We start from the raw sequence: 21,041 nt of genomic DNA on the forward strand, positions 1-21,041 counted from the left end.
TCAGGGATCCTAGACCACGGGGGAGACAGCACCCCACCCTGAGAAGTCCCAGTCTGAGGGGAGACGTGACCCTGCCCAGGGAGCCCCAGTTTGTACGAGGAGGGCTGCCCGTCCCCACTCTGGAGCACATCTGCGGAGGAGGCAGGACGCACACACTCCCGGTAAGGACACATGAAAAGAACAGATGGTGCCAACAAGTGCAAATTAATTGAGCGAAGCCTGTGTACATAGGCGCCTGAACAGGCGGCTGACAGCTCAGGAGGGGCTGGTGGGGGCAGGGCAGGGAGCTGGGAGAAGCCGTAATGAGCGCTTATCGATGTCTTGCCGGACCTGCAGCCTGCAGCACGGTTATTGACAAGGCCTGTCTATAAATCTCCCGGCCATGTCTCCAGAAACCTTAATTACGGGCCCTCATTACCCTTCACACCTCTAGGCACGGGGGACCAGCCTGGGCGGCTGCTGACACACTCATACCCAGCCAGGATGCCTGGGGACACAAGACAGGGCCGCGGGCCCCGAGCGAGCGTGGGTGCAGGCGCAGCCTCCAGGCAGGGGCGGGGGTGTGAAGGTACTTTGGAGACAGAGAACTCTGGGTTATTTCCAGTTTTGCTGGTTCCTCTCAACTCTGATGAGCATCTTGCCTCTCCTAGCCTCAGTTTCCCCGTCTGTAGGATGGGGAGAGGGCCATAGCGAAGATTAAGTGAGCAAGTCTGTCCAGTGCTGAGCCCCGAGCCTGGCAGTGGGATGTGAGTAACGCCTGTGCCTACCTCTCTCCTCAGTCATTGCCTGAAGCTACCAAGAAAGAAAAGCAGCCACAGCTAGACCCTGGTGTCCTCCTGCTGAACATAATGTCATAGCATCATACAAGGCCACTCTCCGGCCACTCTGTAACATGTGTGAACACAGATAAAACATGAACATTGTCCGAACCATGAAGAGGACCAAACGTCTCCCTTTCCTGGCTCCCTTCATTGCTCCTGCCTTCTAGATAAGCATCACTGTGACACTGTCTCGTAGAAGTACCTGCCTCCCAACAGCACCCAACCCGAGCAGAGCCCCACTTCCTTCAACCCTTCCCCAAACCACCTAATGCCAGCCTGAATCCTTTAAATCCTTTCCAGCTTGCTCTTCCTGAGATGCCCACAGCTCCCTGTCGTTGCAGCCCCCTCGCTACAACGAAGCAAACAAACCACGGCTGCACCACCGCGCCGGTCCTAGGGCCGTCCCGGGCCGCCCTGGCCGGAAGGCCGCCAACCCAAGAATTAAAACAACAACCCCTTAAAATAAGGGGCCCCCCAAGGCCTAAATCCAAGCCGGCAATTTTAACCCCCCCCGGTCCCTATTTTTAGGAAGGTGTATGTCCACTGCTTCCTGTTCATTGTCCCCAGCCAGGCAGACGGAAAGCCCTAGGGCAGAGGCTGTGGAGGGGAAGGAGCCCTGGCTGGACATCTGGGCCTCATGGGGAATCCAAGGGCCTAGACCACCTTGAACCTTGGGTAAGACAGTGGGTGGGGCAGGGACGGGGCCAGGGAGCTCAGCTGTCACAGGTGAGCTGGAGGTGGGTCTCACCTGCGCCCCTGTAAAGCCAGCCCTGGGAGGGCCAGCGGAGAGGGAACGTCCTCTGTTCCCAAGGCCCGGGCCTGGTGAGCTGGGAGGAGCAGAGGGAGGCTGGCGTGGCTGGGCAATCCTTAGCGTACTGCCTGGGGCAGCCTGCCCTGGGGTGGGGCGTGTACAGGCCCCCCATCCCTGGAAGCCCACCCACCCATCTCTGCCTCTCAGGTCCCATCCACATCTTCTTTAGGTGTGGGTAGGGTAGGCCCCCTGCCCACCCGTCCCCAGTGGCTCGACCCCTGATGGCTGGTTCACTCTTCCTGCCTCCAGTCCAGGCCAGAGCTTCCTTCCCAGCCCTGTGTTGCTGAAAAACACTCCATTTCTGCCTGGCTCCAGGTCACCCTACAGCTTCAGTTTCTGCTTTCCGAATCCTGGGCAATGCTTCCAGAAATCTCTGTGCTCAACTTTGCCTTTTGAGACTGGAGCTCCAAGGCAGTCGCTCCTTTCAGAGCCCCCTCCTCCCCCGGCCTGTCGCCCAGCACTTTTGGCCACTGTGCCCCCATGACTCGCCCTCCCCCACCCCGTCTCTGCATCCTCCTTCAGCCTTAACCACTGCCCAGGTCTTGTCCACTTCCCAAGCAACGGAAATCCAGGGCCCAGACCCTCACGGACACAGGTGACAATGAGGGGAGGGGCTTTATGGGGGCAGCCTGGGGTACCCTCCCCACTGAGTCTCTCGGGGGGCCCTGCCCATGCCCACCCCAGGGTCCCGGGTCAGTCTCAGAGTTCCAATCCTGATTAGCCAGGCCTACACCACGCCCACCTCTCCGGTCCCTATATGGCACCGCTGGCTCGCTGGAGTCTGTAAGCTCCCTGCCCACTGTCAGGGTGCAGGTCCCCCTGCCGAGATTGCTGGTAGAGGACTTGGGGGATTCTGGACCAGGTAGGGCAGAGACTCATATGTAGTGGAAGAATAGATTCATCTAGGGAGTGGCTGATGGTTGTGTGACATGAGCATCTGGGAAGGGCAGAGAGAGATGGGATCTGGTCCAACTTTCTGACACTGTCCTCCTCACTCTGCTGGGAATGATAAGGCACGAGAGGCTCTTCGTAGCTCACAGAGCCCTCTCCAGGCACCACAGGAGTTTCACAGCTGGGCTGTGGGGTAAGGGTTAGTATTATCCCCATTTCACAGCTATGAAGACTGAGGTTCCTATAGGTGCCGGCTGAGAGCTGAGTTGGAAGCAAACTTCTCCTCTGCAGTCCAGACCAACCCTGGTCCACGTTAGTTGCTTAGGAAGGAGCGTTTTCTGCATTCAGTGGGCACACACTTACTGAGCACCTACTGTGTGCCAGGCACCCGGGATGGAGGCGGGGAGGGGATAAGAGGTGGAGCGAAGCCCTGGAGCTGTGAGCGGACACATCAGGGTTGGGCTCGAGTAAAGGCTCAGGGCACAGGCTTCAGGGGGCCCGTGTCCATCAGCCTGAGGGGCTCATGCCGCAGGTAAGGGAACCAGAGAAGGGCTCAGGGCAGGGGCAGCTCGTCTAGATTTGTGCTTGGGACAGGTCACCTGCGGGCTGTGTCCTAGGAAGGAGGGGCTGCCAGCTCCCCACCCTGAGCCGGCTCCACGGGAGCCCCCACCACACAAAGGAGAAGGCGGGAGGGAGGGGCCTGCATCTTGGCCTCCATGAGACCCCCCAGTGGTGCAGCAGGGCTGGGTGGGCTCCCCAGCCTGGAGAGAAACAGTGAGATGCCTCCAGTCTCCCAAACCAGTCCTCTGAGGGTCCAGCGCCATTACCCTTCCCGCCCTCCCAAATCCCTGAGCCGCATTCAGCCGCTCTGCAGGGCCCGCCCCTCGGAGGTGGATTTGCATATCTGAGAGTGGAACGCATTCTGCTGCAGGAGGCTGAGCGCCGCCGCCACCGCCACCGCCACCGCCACCGGGCTGCTGAGCCCCCTTTGTCTGTTTGAGTAAGAGCTGGCTAAAGGCTGAAGGATAATTAGTCCCCCGTGGACAACTGTCCCCCCTCCTTGAAGATTTAAAGGCACAGCCCACATACTCCAGCCTCTCGGGTCTCACCCTTTCTCTCTGAGCCCCTCCTCGCCGTCCTAAGGGGGAGACGTCTGCCCTGGCAGGAGCCTATGAATGGCTGTTTTATCTGATTAAACTGGGAGTGAACTGTCTGTTCTCTATTATCTGTGGACTCGATGGGATATTTAGCACCAAACGTGGTGTGTGTGTGTGTGTGTGTGTGTGTGTGTGTGTGTGTGCGCGCGCGCGCGCGCGCGCGTACGTGCACGTGGACTGGGCCTTTCTTGTCCGTGTGTCAGGAGGAAATTGGATCACCCTGGAAAGCATTCAATCTGAGCGCAGAAGCACACCCGGATAGAGTCACTGGGCTGGGGGAGGGACAGTTCTGTCCTTAGCCCTGGACGACAGGCTCCTGCCCTGGCCCTGTGTGTTCCAGGGTCCTGCTCTGGCCCTCCTCGGAGGGCAGAGTTGGTGGGGTCAAGAGGACATGCATGCCCAGGGCCTGTGTCCCCTTTAGACCACACCCAGGGTAACCGGGACCCCGAATTCCCTCCTGCTTCCGGGGCCTGTCCTCCTGAAGGTGGCGGTGTACCCTTGTGCACTCAGAAGATCCCACAGAGTCTCAAGGGTGTTGAACCGACATTGAGCAAGGCGAGGAGAAAGGGAAGGGGCGGGATGAGGGCCGGGGGCTGGGAGCAGCTGTCCCTGTGCCGCAGGGTCCGGGTCCGCTGTGGAGTCTGAGGTTTCTGTGACCTTGTTCACAGGTGTGTTTGTCAAGGTGGAGGAGCGGAATGTGTTTAGTAGTTTGCTGGCTTCGGCTCGATTTATAACTTTCAGTTATTTGGGGTCTACACACACGGCATGTGGGCCTCACTTGCACTCTCAAATGTCCCGGGTGGGCTTGGGGAGGGGACCCGTAGCCAGAGAGCTCTGTCTCAGCGTTTACTGGGAAACCAAACACCCTCCCTCCCAGATGGGCTGGGGAGGTGGTGAGTCAGGCTCACTAGGCTCCTGACTTCTGAGTCCCAGGCGTGGCCAAGGCAGCTGCAGGAGCGGCTGGTGGGCTGGAGACCCCAGAGCTGTGTCAGACCAAGGCTCTCCCTCGGTCTCGCCCAGCGGCCCTGGGAGGGCGAGGGACCCACCAGAGTTCCTGCAGCTGCAAAGTGGGGGTGATAACTGCATGCGCTCATCAGGGTGATGCAAGGGTTACATGAGGCTATGACCAAAGTTCTGGGTGCCGAGTGAGAGCTCAGCACATCTTGTTGGGGACACTTAGTATTGGTGGAGGGCGGGCTCAGGACGGGCTGGGCTGCGGCTTGCAGAAGGGACCAGCCCCATCTCCCAGGTTAGCAACTCTCTCTCCCAGTCGCCTGGTTCTGCGGTCCACCCCCACCCAGCAGCATCGATGACACAAGCCCTCAGCAATTTATGGCCTCATCATCTTGGCGTTGTTTACAGAGAATGCCACGCTCCTGCCCCGCCCACCCACTGCTTAATCAAAGACTGGGGTGGACAGTGAGACCAGGTGGCAGCAGCTGTAGGGGATAAGGACAGAGGGGGAGGCCACTCCTCCCTGCCTGCCTTGTTTGCTGGGGTGAAAGAGGAAATTGTCCATCCAGGCCCTCACTGCCCAGAGGGGGAAACTGAGGCCCAGAGAGGGGAGGTCTAGCCGGGCTGACTTCTCGAGTCAGTGGCACAGTCAGAACTGGACGCCAGGCCTCCTGATGCTCCTCCTTGATGTTAGTTTTCTCTCCTCCTCATCTCCTCCGAGCCAGACCCCTACTACCCCGTCCACCCGCTCAGTGTCCTCCTCCATACCCCTAACACTGTCTCATCTCTCACTGGAGGGAGGTGTTCTCCCCATTTGCCAGATACATAGACTGAGGTCCAGAAAGGGAAGGGACTAGCCCAAAGGGCCCCATAGCATCTTTTGGTGAGACCCCAGGCCCGACCTGGGAGAGACATACGCACACACAAACTAGCAATTTCCACTCAATAGATCAATGAATTCCTCTTGCAGGAACAAGTTTACCTGCTGACCTTCCCTTTCTACCAACAAATCAAAGATCTATCAACAAAGGTCTATCGTTGTTTTCATACTAACAAGTGTCATTGATGCTTGGCTGGCTTTTCTCTGTCTTGTTTATCACAGTGTCATCTGCGCACTGCCCTGGCATTCTGTATAGCGTGTGCCCTGCCTGCGCGGTGGGCGTGGGATTAGGGTTAGGTATGCCCCCTCTGTGCTCCCACAGCCTCTGAGCAGTCTGTGCCCCATCCTGACCACTCCCCCAATTCCCGATGTGTCCCTCCCGCTGATTTAGGGCTTCCCGAGGACAGGGACCCTTGCACAGGGTTACCTTTGTGTGATGGCCACTTATCTCGGGATGAGCTTCAGGAGCGGGGGTCAGAGGGAGAGGCCTGGGTGAGTCGTGCTGCTTCCTTCACTCTCCTCAGTGTCAGAGGGTCCCATGAGCACAGTGACTACTAATTAGCCTGCTGCAAAGAGCCAGAGCAGACAGCCCTGCACAGTTCCCGATGCCTGCCATGCGCTCTCCTGTCAATCCTCTCAACAGCCTCAAGAGAACGATAGGGGACATTATTTCCTCCACTTAGCAACGAGGAGCCAGGATCAGAGAGAGGGAGTGAGTTGCCCAAGGTCACACAGCTCTTGAGTGGTGAAAAGGGGACTCCAGCCCACTAGAGCTGCATGACGTGTGGAGGGGTCTATGGGGTGAGATAACCAGACCTGGCTCAGAGCAGCTGCTCGAAGAGCTGGTGGAACGAACGAGCGAATGGGCGCATGTGCCAGACTGCACAGTCAACAGGGAAGGGGAGACAGCGGCGGCCTGGGGGTGGCGAGCACTTCGCACTTTTGCTCCCTCTGCTCGTTTGTCCCCTTCTAGGTCCTCAGGCACTGTTGGCACTTGGGGCTCTAGTGCTTTCCCTTCTCAGCCCCTGGGTGACACCCCCTTTCTCACCAGCCTCCGCAGGCCCTCTCACTTTCCTTGGCCTCTGCAGGGTCTCCTCTGTGGAAGCCTCCCCTTCCCTAGGGTAGGAGCATAAATGGAGGGTCTCAGAATGTGCCCCCAAACAGCCATCCCTTGGGCCTAGCTGCACCCCCTGAAGCATTCAACCCTTGGAAGCACGGGCTTCAGAGAGAGGCCTGCACGGTGCTCAGAGGCAGATTCGGGCCCACTGGGTGGGGAATTCCGGGGTCTTGGGGACCGAGGGAATGCTCTGGAAGCACGGGGCTTGGGCTCTGCGGCACCTTTACTTGGCCAGGTAGGGACAGACGAGGCTGCAGGACGGCCAGCGTGGGCCTCCAGATCGGCCTAAGGGTGCTCCTGCCCCTCCCATCCTGCCTCACACCCTGTCCTGTGGACCTCAAGGCCCTTTCCAGGGTCAAGGCCACTTGCTCCTCTGGTCAAGTCATTCAGGAAGACAGGCCCACGCCAGTGGCCAGTAGCTTTCCCCCACTGGGCAGCAGCGGGCTTCCCCCCAGCTCCAGGGGCGCGTTGGGGTTGGGGTGGGAGGCAACGAGCCCACACGAGTGTGCACGGGGCGTGTGGAGCAAGGGAGGGGGAGCCGACCGGCAGGGGGCCTTGCTCAGCCGCTTGCACACGCCAAGAGACAATAAATCGACAAACACTTAATCTCTCTGCAAATTGAAACGGAGCCGTAAATATCTGCTGCATCCCAGCAGCTGAGCTATGAGTCTCGTTTATTAATCTCTTTAGTCCCAGGTGATGGATGGAGGAGGAGAATGGCCCGCTGGAGACGCGGAGGGGTGGAGGAAGGAGGGAGGAGGAGTGGGTCAGGGGTCCGGGAACAGCCTCTCTGGAGCAGGGGTCAGAGGGAGAGGCTGGGGGATTCGTGCTCCCCCCTTTTATTCTCGCCCTCGTGGGGCCCCGTGAACACAGTGACTCCTGCAGAGTGGACAGCCCTGGACGGTTTCCAAGGCACTACCACCCGTTCTCTTGTTAATCCTCCCCAGCCTCAAGAGGTGGACAGGGTGACAGTATTCCCTCCGCTTAGCAATGCGCAGACAGGATCAGAGAGGTAGAGTGATGTAGCCAAGGCCACGGCGCTCTGGAGTGGTGGAGATGGGCCTCCGCCTGCAAGAGCTGCATGGGTGAGCGAGGGGTCTGCAGGGGGAGACGGCAGGGACATGTGCGTGGGGGGGGGTCCTTATTTCTTCCTTCCCACCTTTCTCCCCTCCCCGCTTCCTTCCTCAAATGCCTGGTGAGCCCTGCAAGTGGTGTTCGTGCAGCCAATAGGGAAGAAAGAGGACAGAGTGGGGGCAGGGACAGGGAGGAGAGGGGAGCTGGCGAGGTTCTCAGTGTGGCTCAGGACGGTTGCCCCCCACAAAGGGACCCTCCCCCCAGCAGCATGCAGGGCTCCTGGCTCAGGGTGGCAGAGTGCAGAGAGAAGTCCCCGCCTGTGTGATGAACACGTGGCTGGGCGGCCTCGCGGCCAGGTGGGAGCAGGGTGCTTGTGAAGGAGGTGGGGAGAGAGGACTGGCAACGGCAAACTGGACCCAGGATCGCTGGCCCAGGGAGGCTGAGGAATGCAGCAGGAAGGATGGGGTGATGGGAGTCTCGGGACATGTCTGGTGGCACTCGCGGGGTGTCCTGAAGGGACACTGGGTCAGGGGCATCTGTCTGGAGGCTGTTGAGGCGGACACCAGCTGGCTCTGCTTTCTTTGTTTCTGTCTCACTGTTTCTCTAGTGTTTTCTCTGTCCCTTGTGGGTCTGAAGGGTCTGGGTCTCCCCTGGGGCTTGTGCTCTCAGGACCCGGCGATCCGCCTCCCAGGCTGGGCTCAGGGCTGAACTACCCGCCTCTGCGAGCCTTGCTCACCCCTGCTTGCGGGGGCCGGCCCCAGGCTCCCAGGGCTTTGTGATGCCATCACCCCAACTGACGTTCCTGCTCCTTGTCGCCGATGTGGGCAGTACCAGGGATGCCCCCGATTCCCTCTCTGGTGCCTACTGGCGGTGGCTGCAAGAAGGCTCTGGCTCCGGATGCGCTACCTGCCACCAGGTGGTGCTGAGGGCGCCGAGGCCGGGCTGCAGACCTCAGCCCCGACCAAGGCTCTGGGCGGTGCAGGAGCCCCAGGGGACTTGGGAACATCTGCTCCAACCTCCTTTGCTGACAGAGGCAGGAACTGGGGCCCAGAAAGGGGAAAGGAGTTCCAGGTCACTTCAAGAGCAGCGAGAGTGCTGTGAGTACAGGGAACAGCGCGTGTGCCTGTGGCTGGGGGACGCCGTAAGGGGTAGGGGTCGGGCAACCTCTAATGGGTCAGGCCTGGAGCAGGGCAGCGTTCCATGTCACAGAGGGCGACCCCAGTCCGGGTTTGCCTGGGACTGTATTGGTTTAAGCACCGCAAGTCTCACGCCCCTCAGTTCTGGGCAAACAGGGATGGCTGGTCACCCTAGGGCCATGCCAAGAAGACACAAAGGACTGAGTTCATAGGTGTCTCTGCTCCCTTTCTGAAGACCCCTCACCTGTCCCATTTGATCCTGAGGGGAGGGGGGGAGGTAAGCAGCTCCCCTGTGTTAGAGATGGAGAAACCAAGGTATAGGGCCACCAAGTCTGCGAGCACCCTGGGGAGGGGTAGCAGAGCAGCAGGGCTCTGCCTGCCTGGAGGGGAGGGGTCCCTGGGCTGGGGGGCCTGCCTTTCTGGGGCCTGAGCCCCCCACCTCCACCACAGTGGGCTTTGGGAGAAGCCACAGCTTCTCTGCCTTCCTCTCTGCACCCACGAGACGGGCCCCCTCAGCTGGAGTCAGCCCAGGGCCCTGAGGGGCAGGTTCCTTGGGGCGAGGGCAGCTGGGGAAGTGGACTTAAGGAAACTGAGGGACCCAGGGAGGGATGGCTCTCGGGTCCAGCAGACTCAAGAAAGGAGAGGAACAAAAGCGGTCCAAGTAGGGGGGGTGAAGGACCGAGGAGACAGTGGAGGGAGGGGGAGGCTTTCAAAGAGAGAATGAAAGGAATGAGTTATTCCAGCGTGAGGAGGCTGCAAAAACTCCACTGAATCTTTTAACAACCCTTGTCAATTATTCATCTCCTGGTATGAGGGCCCTCACGTCTGCCACGGATCTCCTCTGAGCAAGGCGGAGGGAGGGAGGGCAACAGGAATCAGAGAGAGAGAGAGAGAGAGAGGAGAGGGAGGGAGACGGGGCTGGGAGCAGCTCTGTGCTTGCATTTCTGCGCTGGAAACAGCACTGGACGCACACTTCTTGAACAGTGTCTGAGCACCTCTGCCTGTTTAGCCAAAGCGCAAGCATAGCCCACCTCCTCCAGGAAGCCCTCCTGGCCCTGCCTTTCTCCCTCTCCCTTCTTTACCGACAGGGTTTACTAGGCATGCCCAGCCATGCTGGCTGAGTGTGGCAGCTAAAAAGATGCAGAGTCTCAACCGTGCCCCTCTGCCTGGTTGTCCCTCCCTGGTATTTACTGTGGACCTCCTCTGCGCCACTCATCGTCTCCCGGGCTGTGGCTTGCTCCCGTCTGCTGGGGGATTTCCAGAGCGGGGGCCTTGGCCTCTTCCTCCTGGTCCCCACCCCCAGCTGGACACAGGGCTGGGCCCCTGGCAGGGTGGGGAGTCCTGGTGCTCTGACCGGCTGGAGGAGTGGGGAGCCCGGACACACGCAGGTGTCTCGGGAGCCCTTCGTGGTGGAAGTGGGCCTGGCTAGAGATGGCCCGGAGCCCCCCCCAGCGTCCCTGCTCTCACGCTGGTGTCAGGAGACACGGTCTGGCTCAGTGTGAGGTGGGCTCAGGGTGTCTGGGGGGTGACAGGGAGAGGCTCACAGGTTATTAATGTGTGGAGAGTTGCCACATTCGGAACGACACTTAACACCTCACTTCGCACTCAAAAGCCCTACCAAGGCTTCCGAGACGCGCAGAAGGGACGTCTAGGCTTCCTCTCCCTCTGCCCGAGGCCCTGCACTTGACCCAAGACCACACCCGTGGGACCCCGCCCTCCGTGGGCCCATCCAGGACCGGAGCCTTGCACCATGTTGACAGCATGGCACTTGACAGGCCTGTGTTAAAACCAGGCGTCCCGAGACGTGGAGTGGATGGGTGGCAGCCTGGGGATGGAGGCAGGTCAAAGGGCACACTTGGGGCTGCAGCCCCAGGGCAGCAGGGAGCTCGCGCACAGAGGGGCACAGACCGCATCCCCCTTGCTCTTGCCTCCACTCCCCAGGTGCTCCTTTCTCCAGACCGTGTTTAATTCCTAGTAAGGTAAAGTAGGCTGCGAAGGGAATCCGAGACGAAACTGTTCCTCGGGCTTGGGCGGATGCGTGACGAGACTAGATACAGACATACAGAAATCAGGGACGCAGGGAGGCTCAGGGCCGGAGATGTGGCCATGATCCTGGGAGGCAGTTAATAGCTTGGTTACTGCACAGCCACTGCATGTCCCTGGGCCACTGCTCCATCCCCAGGCTCTGCTGCTGTGACCAGTCCCTGACCACATGTCCAGGAGCTGCACACTTTGTGACCATGCCATTGCTACCCAGTGTGTCCCAGTGCTATTGAAGTGTCCTCTGCTGCCCCGTGACTCGGTCTGTGTTCTGTGACCGCGTCTGTGTTCCGTGACCCTGTCTGTGCTCCGTGACCATGCATGGCATCCGCCTGCAATGCGGGGCTGTGTGACGTCATTCTGTGGCTTGGTCCACTGCTATGCACCCACACTCCGCGGCTCCATGGCCACACTCTGTTGCTTGTCACTGTGCCTCTTGGTTGCTTGAGTTCATCCATTGCTATGTAGTTTTGTCTGATTGCTATGGAACAGTGACCCATCACTGCTTACTACCTGTGACTGTCACGGAGCTGTGCGCGGTTGCTACCTGCCCACATTCCACTGCCTGTTACCAGGCTCTACGGGCCGTGTGACCGTGCGTGTCTGGGCTCTGGCCGGTGGGTAGGAGCTGGAGCTGGAGCTGGAGCTGGGGGCTGGGTGTCTAGGACTCAACTAGGCAAAGTGTCCGTGACGGGAATAGCCAGGCCTGGCAGAGCTGAGGAGATCGAGAGAAGCCCAGTGAGAACACGAGAGAGAAATGATGCTCGGGGAGACGGAGCCAGGGTGGGAGGGTGAACATGGGATGGAGCCAAGAGTCAGGGACAAGGAGGGACAGGACGGGCCTGGAGCAAAGTGGGACAGGGGAGAGAGAGGGCCAGGCCCAGTGCCCTGAACACCCCGCGAGTGTCCGAGGACGTGACGGTGCCAGGCGGGTGAGCGCGCAGGCCCCTGCAGAGCCCAGCATTCCCTCGGCTGCACGCGAGGCAGCACCAAGAAGCCTGGGGCAGGTCCGTCCCTTCTCGTCCCTGGGCCACCTCATCGCCACCCTTTGTATAATGAGGGGATCAGCCTAGGGCTCTTTCTAATGCTCTTGCTGTCCAGCCAGAGGTTTTATTAAGTCGACCAACAAGCATTTACCAACATCTGTGTTGGGCCAGGTCTGGACAGGGCAGCCCAGAGGCTCTTTAGTTCAAGGGCTGCGTGGTGGTGGCTGAGTGGACCTAACCTGGTGGCAGACCAGGACTAGCAGCCGGTCCTTGCGGCCTTGCCAGGTCCCAGTGAGAGGGAGGGGAGAGGGACCAGGGGACAGCACTGATGGGGCTGCTGGGGGCGATGTCCGGGGGCCAAGCTTGAGTTAGTTCTCCCTTAGCCCCCCCTCACCACGCCTCTGCCAGTCCGTGGGCAGGGGCGGCCTGAGCCCCTGGTCATCGCTCAGTGCCTCTCAGTGCCCCCGGGCCACTCCTTTCTCCCCTCTGCCCCTCCCAGGGTTACTCTTGCTCAAAACCACTTCCTCCTAATGGCTAACCTTGACTTCCCAAGCTGCAGTCTAGTCTCGTCTCTTTCAGTTTAATCCTTAAGAGAAAATCAAGACCCACAATCCATGTTATTATAACATTCTTTCTGACACTAAAAATATTGTTTAAGCGGCTCACCTCTTAGATCCATTCTACGTTTAAGGACTGTTTCCTCCTCAGCTCTATTTTCTCTTCTTCCCTCCTCCATAATCACCATCATCACGCTTTATAAACACAGAGAAGACTCCACCCGACCCATTCCAACCCTTTCTGTCGCATCTCCCCCAAACAAATCATGGTATTAAGATATCTGTATCTAATTCCTCTGAAATAGTCCAGACCTGTTGACCTCAGCTCGCACCCTGGGTTCTTTGCCCAGCAGACTCTAAACCAGGGAGCCCCTGCCACATGCAGCGCTGGGACTGGGGACTGGGGACTGCCCCCTCCCTAATCGCGCCATGTCCGTGCCCAGGTGGCTGCCGTGGTGAGAGGCTTGCCTAGCCGGGCAGTGCGAGGCCCCTGCTCTCGGAGGCAGCATGATGCAGGGGCCAGGTCTGCGTCCTGGGGGCGCGGGGGCTGCATTGGTGAGGGCTGGGGCCTGGCTGGGTGCCCCTCCCCGGAGGCCGAGCTGGGTGGGGAGGGCAGGCGGGTTGTGCTGAGCCCGCTGCAGGGGTGTGACCGGGAAGGGACGCCTTCACCTTCCACCTTCCTTCCTGCCTGCCTCTCTCCCTGATGGCACCTTCCCTTTCTTTCTTCCGTGGCTGTCTGCTTGCGCCTTTCTCTCCTGCACGGCCTCCTGTTAGAGGCGCAAGAAGGGAGGTCACATGGCCAGGATGTGGGGGCAGCAGGAATTAGTTTATTCGTGCGGCCCAAAAGCTCCAAAGACAAGAGCTGTATCTTTATTTTCAACGCAGCTTATGTCTGAGCTGTTCCCCCAAAGGGCAGAGGCGAGAGGCGGGGGTCGTGGTGGCCACGAGTGCTGTGGTGCCCCTCCTATGCGTCTGATGGGACGTGTTCCAGAAAGGGGCAGAAGTGCCAGGGGAAGATGAGGAGGCTGTCAGTGGAGAGGGGCAGGTCCCGAGAGGAGGATGCCCCGGGCTTCCCTGTGGGCAGGCGGCCTTGTCTGGGGCCCCCCACAGGCCCGCTGCGGAAGCAGGGAGGAAGCCGCGCCTCAGTTCACCCGTGGTCACTGGTGGAACCTCAGCGGGGGACTCTGGACTGTACTTTTGGAGGCCTGTTCTTTAGCATCAAGGGCTGGAGACCCAGCACTGACCCTCACCAAATTAAGACACCACTTGGACCACCTCCCCCGGCCCTCTGAGCAGCTGGTTAACTGGTGGCAACAGGGAGACGCGCCAGCTCCCATGATCAAGGACACGGACTCTAACCGACACTGGTGTCCTCTTTGCTTTGGACCCCAATTTTCCCCTTTATAAGTTAAAACGAATCTCTTAGAGGGGCTTCCCACTGCGCAGGGGCCATGCTGCTGAGGGAGTTCTGAGGCGACGGCTACACGAGTAGGCGGAACCCGGGCTTGCGAGCGCTCTACCGGTTTGCTTGGAGAATCGTGTGGAAGGTCCGTCCGAAAGGTGGGGAGACTGGAAGAGGGAGAAGCCTCCCCTCCCACCGGCTTGTCTGTGGGGCGACTCGCACACAGAGCGTGGCCGGAGGGCGGGCTACTTGCCACCCGAGGCATGGACGAGTCCCCACGCCCCCGTCGCTGCTCCGGCCCTCCCTGCCTGGGGGGAGACACTCACCACATCGCGGTACGTCTCTGGCATGGGGGGCTCCTCCTCTGCCCCCTGAGAGCTGGGCGTGCTGGAGCCCGTTATGGGGCTGACCGTGGCCTCGGACCAGGACTCTCGGATGGTTCCCAGCTTCTCGTCCAGGACCTTTGGGTCCAGGGTGGGCAAAGCCTTGCTGTTGTTTGATGTCAAGAAGTTTTCTGGCCTCTGAGAAGAGAAGGTGCAGGGAAACTTCAAACAGGCCATAAGTACACCTTCTACACTCTAAGCCTCCCCTGCCCCATGGCGCAGGAAGCCTTGCACGCCCAGCCCTGTATACCTCCCACCACCTGCCGTTGTTCACGGAGCCCTAATAGCATCAAGCTTGCTATTCCTCCAACGAGTCAAGCATTTTCCTGCCTCAGGGCCTTTGCATCTGCTGTTCCCCAGCCGGAGGTCCCATGGATCTTTACATGGCTGTCCCCTCCTCATCATTCAGATCTCAGCACAGACACGATCTTCTCAGGAGGCCCTGCCCTTTGCAATAAAGGCTCACTCTACTTAAAGTAACCCCACTTCCAAACCCACATTATCCCATTTTCCTGTGTTCATCGTGCTCTACCAGAAAATTAACTTTCAAAAAATGGATTTACTTGTTAACTGCCTCCCTCCTCCAATGCCCACGCTAGGATGTAAGCCCCATGCAGGCGTCTGGCTCATTGTAGGCACTCGATAAATATTTGCTGGAAGAATAAGTGAACGATGCCATCTCTGACCCCAGGCTCGGTGCAGTAACAACAGCTCCTAAAACCCCAATCTCTTTTGACACCCGTTGCTGTGTAGACTTATTTTCCATTTCATCTCCTCTATCATGCTGAGATCTCATCACTCGTTAAACAGACTCTCCTCTTTCTGTACTCCGTTGAGTCTCTGTCTCCTTCCACGTTCTTTTTCCTGTTCTCCTTCTCCCTCGGCCTGACTCTCGCTGTCATCTCTGCGTGTCCAAAACCTGACCCCACTCACATGCCAGCCCCCCGGGAAGCCCTGATGCCTCAGCTCACACTTGCTTGTAGCTTTTCTGGGTTCTTCCTGCCCAGCCCTTGGCTACTTGTGCTTTCACACTGCTCTCTAATTCCAGACTTGCTTGCTGTTTTTATTTTTCTAACAAAACTTTAAGTTCCTTGTGCTTGGGGACACGTCCAGGCTCCCTTTGGGGAGAGGTTACTTTAAAGATCTGTTTGAAATCTGTGGTTATCTCTAAAACATGCCCATTTTCAAAGAACCACGTAGTCTGGGGGTTTATAGGAACCTCCAAGGTGAGCCAGTCCCACCCTACATCAGCTGTTGGAATCCTCTCTTGGCCACAGACAAATTATTCCACTGTCTGGAGTATTGTGCTAGAAATAAATAGAGCAATGGCACAGTGCCAGCCAGGACAGATGTGCTCAGGGTTAGAGGTGCCCGAACAACCAGAGTGAGGATGGGCGCAGGCGGGCCTCTCTTTGAGTGGATACTCTGTATGAAAAGCCACCAGGATGAGCTGGAGGAATTGGGACTGGGTCCTTCTCTTTACCACTGGGATCCTTTAAACAATTACTCCCTTATGCCCTTTTCAATTAAAATTTGGTGTGCAGAAATTCATTAATATGAAACCTTTTCAGGCTGTGCCCGTAGAGGAAGGGACAGTCATACAAGTACACAGAGGCATCTAGTCCAGTCTGGGCCCCATCTTTCCCCAACCCCCATGCAGTGGGCACAAAAATAGACAATTCCACAGAGAAAGCAGCTATGATAAGACTCTTGGAACGGGAAGAATGAGACACTGGGTGCACCCGAGGCTGGCTTTGGCAGGCCACCTACTGCACTACATGGCCAGGACTTCTGGGTCTGTTCTGTCTGTGGGCCTCGGCCTGGCTGTCTCTCCCACCTGCTCCTCTTGGTAGCTCTGGTTTAGGGAGGGCGGGATTCACTCGGAGGCTCCCCACTGACATGAATACACCCAGTGTAGCATCCGAGTCAGATGGCTTGGAGTTTTCTGGATGTCTGTGTGTTTTAGACAGAAAAAAGTACCACATCTGTCTCCTGCTCAGAACAGCTGCACACCAGACCAGCTGCAGAGGGAGAGCTATAAAACGCATATTAGATGGATGGGTGGCTAGACGGACGCAGGAGAGAACTAAGGAAGGAAGAACTAGCCAGGGCAAAGACCACCTCCCCATTGAGCACATGGTCCCTGGGGCTGGGGTGAGATGCTGATTCGGGACCCATAATGACATTTCTCCTCATTTCCAGGCAGAAAGCCAATCTCAGTGCCCTGGATTTCATAGACTGCCATCTAATCCAGTTAGGGGAGGAAGTAGAAGTAATGAAATCAAGGCAGAGGTCTCCAGCGGTGCCCCCATCAGTACTGAAAGCAGGGACAATTGCCGAGGGAGCCCCTCCCCCACAGCCCGACTCCCGGATGTTCACCTGCGTGGCCCCAGCATCAGCTGGGTCAACTCCGTGATCCAGAGCTGACATTTCCTGAGCCCCTGGTCAGAGCTGGGCACTCAGCAGGTACCTTTCTGTGGATTCTGAACTCTACTATGCCTAATTCATTTAATTTCATAACAAAGCTAAAATAAAGAAGAGACCAACCCCTCGATCCAGACCAGTGCCCTCACCCCATCCATCTCTCGTGGGCAGGGGAGTGTTCTGAGGAGGGGAGGCGAGACTTTAAAGTCTATTCTGCCCTTCCCATCCCAGCTGCCAGACCCAGTGGCTCTGCTCTGCCCTGCCCTGGGGCTGGCCCTGGCCAAGATCTGCTCCCATGGCTGCTTCATGCCAGGACCTCCCACCCTGCCCGTCTCCTGCGCACATTCCCGTCCTCTGCCCCATAGGAAAATCTTTAGACCTCTAAACAGCGCAGACCCTACAGGGGAGGCTCAAGACAGCTGCTTTTGTCACATAAGGTGAGGGGCACCAAGAGGACACAGTGCCTCCCACAGGGCCTAAATTCCCCTAATAGTTCCCTTTCTTTATGGCCAACATGGCCCCTCCTGGCTCTCAGCTTCAATCAGCCCACGTTTTGGGGAGGGGATTATGCCCTCATCTCCTCACTCCTCAAAGAGGGAGCTTGTCTGAGACCACAGGGAGGGGCTGGCTGCTAGGGTGGTGGTCAGGATGGAGGATGGGGAGACGGTGAAGCCTTGGGGACTAGCTTCTCCCTATTCAGGTCCAGGCTTGCCCGGCTCTCCTCCTTTCCTCTAGGCGGGGTTAGGGATCCGGGCCCACCCCACAGCCTGCTTATTTGCTTTTTTATTTGGTAAGCCCAGCCCCGCCTGCTGGGGCAGCTTGGGGCTGACAAGTGGCCCCTGGCTCTGTGGCTCCGTGGCTGCAGCACATCCTGCTTCATTAGGGCTGTAATTGGAGACCGACTCTGAAAGCTCAAAGCGATGCCTGGCCAAGCACTAGCTCAGACTCAGCACCCAGCCCACCATTCCCTGTGCTGCCACAGCTGCCCACACCGCATGTGAGTGCCACGGTGGGGGGAAGACACCCCTTCCTCACGCTTCCCAGCCCTCACTGTTGCCAGCAGAGTGGGGTCTGTTGAGACAGACCAGACCAATGGCATCACAGGCTTGAGGCTTCTTAAGTCACCTGTCTCCCTCCTCCCCGCAACATCCTCTGCCTCCCCCTGACCCACTCCATCCCCTAGATCCCTGATCATGCAACATGCAGCAGCTCCAGCCTGCCCCGGCAATTACAGACTAGCCAGGCTGCACCTGCTGTCCTTGGTGCTGAAAGTGCCCGCCTTCCGGCCACCCCGCCTCTGGCCCCGCCCTGAGCCTTCTTGCTGGAGCACACACGCTCTTAATTCAATTAGCTGGCCCTGAACCCTCCCCAGGGAGCCTGGAGCGGAAACTGACAAATTCTGTTTAACAAAGACATTTGTCCCTCGCCCCGCCGGCTTTGGGCTCTGCCCGCCTGTATCCCGCTCATTAGGTATCTAACAAAGTGCGTCCCAAGAAATCTGCTTCCAATCGCTAGTAATTCAGGAGTCCTGATGCAATTTTCTCCCTGATAAGGGTCTCTCGCCCCGCTGGCAAGCGCGTAATGAGCCCTGTGCAGCGGCTCCCAGATCAGTCACTGCTTTGTTATTTCCTGTGGCCGCAGTTGTAGGTTCTTATCTCTTCAGCTGTATGCGAGGCTCAGACAACTGGCCCCTCCAAGAGGGCTTGCTGCCTGCCCTGCATACGGTGAGCCTCATTTATGGCTTCCCTCCTGCTCCTGCAGCTGCAGTGGGGTTTGAAGCCGCAAGTCTGTCTCCCAGCCAAGAAGGGTCCAGCTGTTAATCCTTGAGGGGGCCGTGATTCTTTTGCCAGAAATTGGTGTCAGAGAGTTAATCTAAAAGCAAGTTACAGGGTCAGGGAGGGGAGCCACTGATAAGAATATTTAAAAATTCTGCCACGGATTTTAGTATTAAATAGAGGCCTGCCTGTGGCTCAGTGGATGGACTCTGTGCTCACTCTTTGTGCCTCAACCCTGCTCTTTCTGCATTTAATCTTTCCCCTTGAGTTTCCCCACTCACTTCCAGAGAGACTTCTCCAGTGTAGATCAGACCACATCCTCCTGCTGCTCAAAGATCTGCCCGTCAACTTATGGCAAAGTGCAGACCCTGTATGCTGGCACCCCAGCCCTCCACAACCTGTGCCCCATCCAGCTCTCCCATCTCCTGGCTCTACAGTCCCCATGTCATGTGCTTCAGACACTGTCATACCTCCATGCCTTTGCACAGGGGGTCCCTTTGGGTGAAATGTCCTTGCCTTGCCAATTTCCAAGCCATTTTCTGGGGCAAGGCTCAAACCATGCCTCTCTGTCATGCCTCCCCCGACCTCTGTATGCTCAACGCACCACCCTTAACTAGGACCCTTAGCAAGATGGGTGGTGATGATCTGTTGGGTGCTTTACTGCTTGGTGTGGGTAAGGAATCTAATAAATGGTTAATGAATCTATGTATGAATGACCTTGGCTGGGACAGGGGTTCATCTGGTTTGGCTGAAGGGAGGTCTAGGCTAAGGTGGTTGGGCTTTGAGATGGGGAAAATCCCAAGACCAGCTCCCACTTTCTGAGAAGTTTGGTCTGGAAGCTTCTGCCACCTCTCTAGTCCTTCTCTCCCCCTTCTTCAATCTACCAGTAGGCATTGGGTGCCCAGGAGAGCAGAGCAGGGGAAGGGAGGGTCCAAATGTCGAGGTTCCTCAGACACCTCCGCCCCCTAACTTAACACACTCCATCTCTGGGTAGAGATTCTCATTCTCAAGTCAGCCAGGCGTTTATGGTTGGCGAGGCATTTGGGATGACCCTGCATCGGGCCTCCTGGGTTACTAGCAATGGGAAGCGGTGTGGCTCTTGGTCCTAGCCCTACCCGCCCTGGGCTGGGAGCTCCTGGGCCAGGAGGCAAGTCTTCACTTTCTGCATCTCCTGCACAGCCCCTGCTCAGGGCAGGATACACTGGGGACCTTAGCAAATCTGGCCTCTGGAGAGATGATCATCTGTCTCTTCGCCATTTGTTCATTCTCTGAAAATTGCTGTGAGACCCAGTGTGGTGCTGGAGATGTTCATCTTCAGCACTTGACAAGGCCTCCCGATGTCCTTGTGGATGTGAAGCTGGTGGAGCAGCTGTCGCGAGGGGCGGGCGCTGAGTGACGGATTCGCAGGGCTCTGTCACTCCCCCTCCCCCAGGAGCCCTGTCCTCATCCCTGACGAGTTCAGCGTGTTTGTCAGCAACTTGGGTGAGCGACACCAGGAGCTCCCTTTGCGGCATGTCTGCGGGACACTGCACACCCTCCCCATTCAAGCTTCTCTACGTTCCTGGCTGGCGGGGACGGCAACCCCGTTGTGTGATGGGACAGGGAAGCTCGGGTGGCTGAGGGCAAGTGGAAGATCCAGCATTCAAACCCAGGTCGAAGGATGCACATTGTGGATGTAGCAGCACTGAACGTTCCTGACCACATCCACAGACAGCTTGGAGCTTGGGCTGGGGGCAGGGGTGGGACTGTGAATGTGTTGCATGACAAAATCAGGGTCCAGAATGATCTCAAGCCTAGAAGATGGGCTGAGACAAAGAAGACAAAATACCACAGGGAAGAGAAACCCTAAGTTCAAACAGAGCAGCAGAGGTGCAAGGTGTGGATGTGTCTTTCTGATGTGCCAGAGCTGGACCCTGGCTCTAAAGGGACCTTCACTGCCTTGGTAAGCACTAAACCAGAGCAAACACTGGATTTCGCTGCACCAAAGGGGAGAACATGTTCAGAGAGAGGGGTGACAGTCCTATTCTACCCACCAGTGCTGATCGGGCCCCACAGTCTTGGCGGACACTGTAAGGGGAGTGTTGTCAAGAGGAGACAGCCTGCAGGATGAGTGTCAGAGGCCAAGTGTGACAAAGAGCAGGCAGAGGAAGGAGAGCGGGTTCAGGCTGGAGATGTCATAAGATGTTCCCAAATGTCAGCAGGGCTGACATGGGTGTGAGGGCTGACTTCTCTGGAGCTGGCCGCAGGGAGGAAAGGCAGGGCCAGGGTGAGGAGACTGGAGAGAGAGAAGGAAGAGCTTTACAAGGGAGCTGGTAGCGTTGGGAGAGGGCTTTCTGAGTGGTAATGAGCTCCCTGGTAGGAGAAGTGAGAAAGGAGGCCTTGTAGAACCCTCTGTCTGTGCTCTGGCGGGAATGCCCAACTCCCTGTCTTGGAGGTGGGGGGTCTGGTGGGGAGTTGCACGACCACCAAGAGACTGGGGGGGACCAACATTGCCCCCAAGGTGCAGAGCACTACCAGGGGGCATTCAGACACTGTGGAAAGCCTTTTAAGGTGTGGTGGCCAGCCTGGCCCCCTGTACCAAGCGTCTGTGACCCCAGGGCCAGGCTGGCCCCTGGGAAAGCCCAGGCTCTCAT

At 58.0% G+C, this 21,041-nt stretch overlaps 1 protein-coding gene across 1 annotated transcript in view; it reads right to left on the bottom strand.

The window, feature by feature from the left end:
- The window catches only part of CCDC33 (coiled-coil domain containing 33), a 109,463-nt gene that overhangs the window by 20,293 nt on the left and 68,129 nt on the right, over positions 1-21,041 (bottom strand). The window contains exon 12 of the mRNA XM_012640546.1: positions 14,153-14,347. Within this exon, the coding sequence (XP_012496000.1) occupies positions 14,153-14,347 (195 nt within the window). The remainder of the gene's footprint in view (positions 1-14,152; positions 14,348-21,041) is intronic.

This window comes from Propithecus coquereli, unplaced genomic scaffold (genome assembly GCF_000956105.1).
Source record: "Propithecus coquereli isolate 6110/MARCELLA unplaced genomic scaffold, Pcoq_1.0 Scaffold155, whole genome shotgun sequence".
Lineage (NCBI taxonomy): Eukaryota > Metazoa > Chordata > Mammalia > Primates > Indriidae > Propithecus > Propithecus coquereli.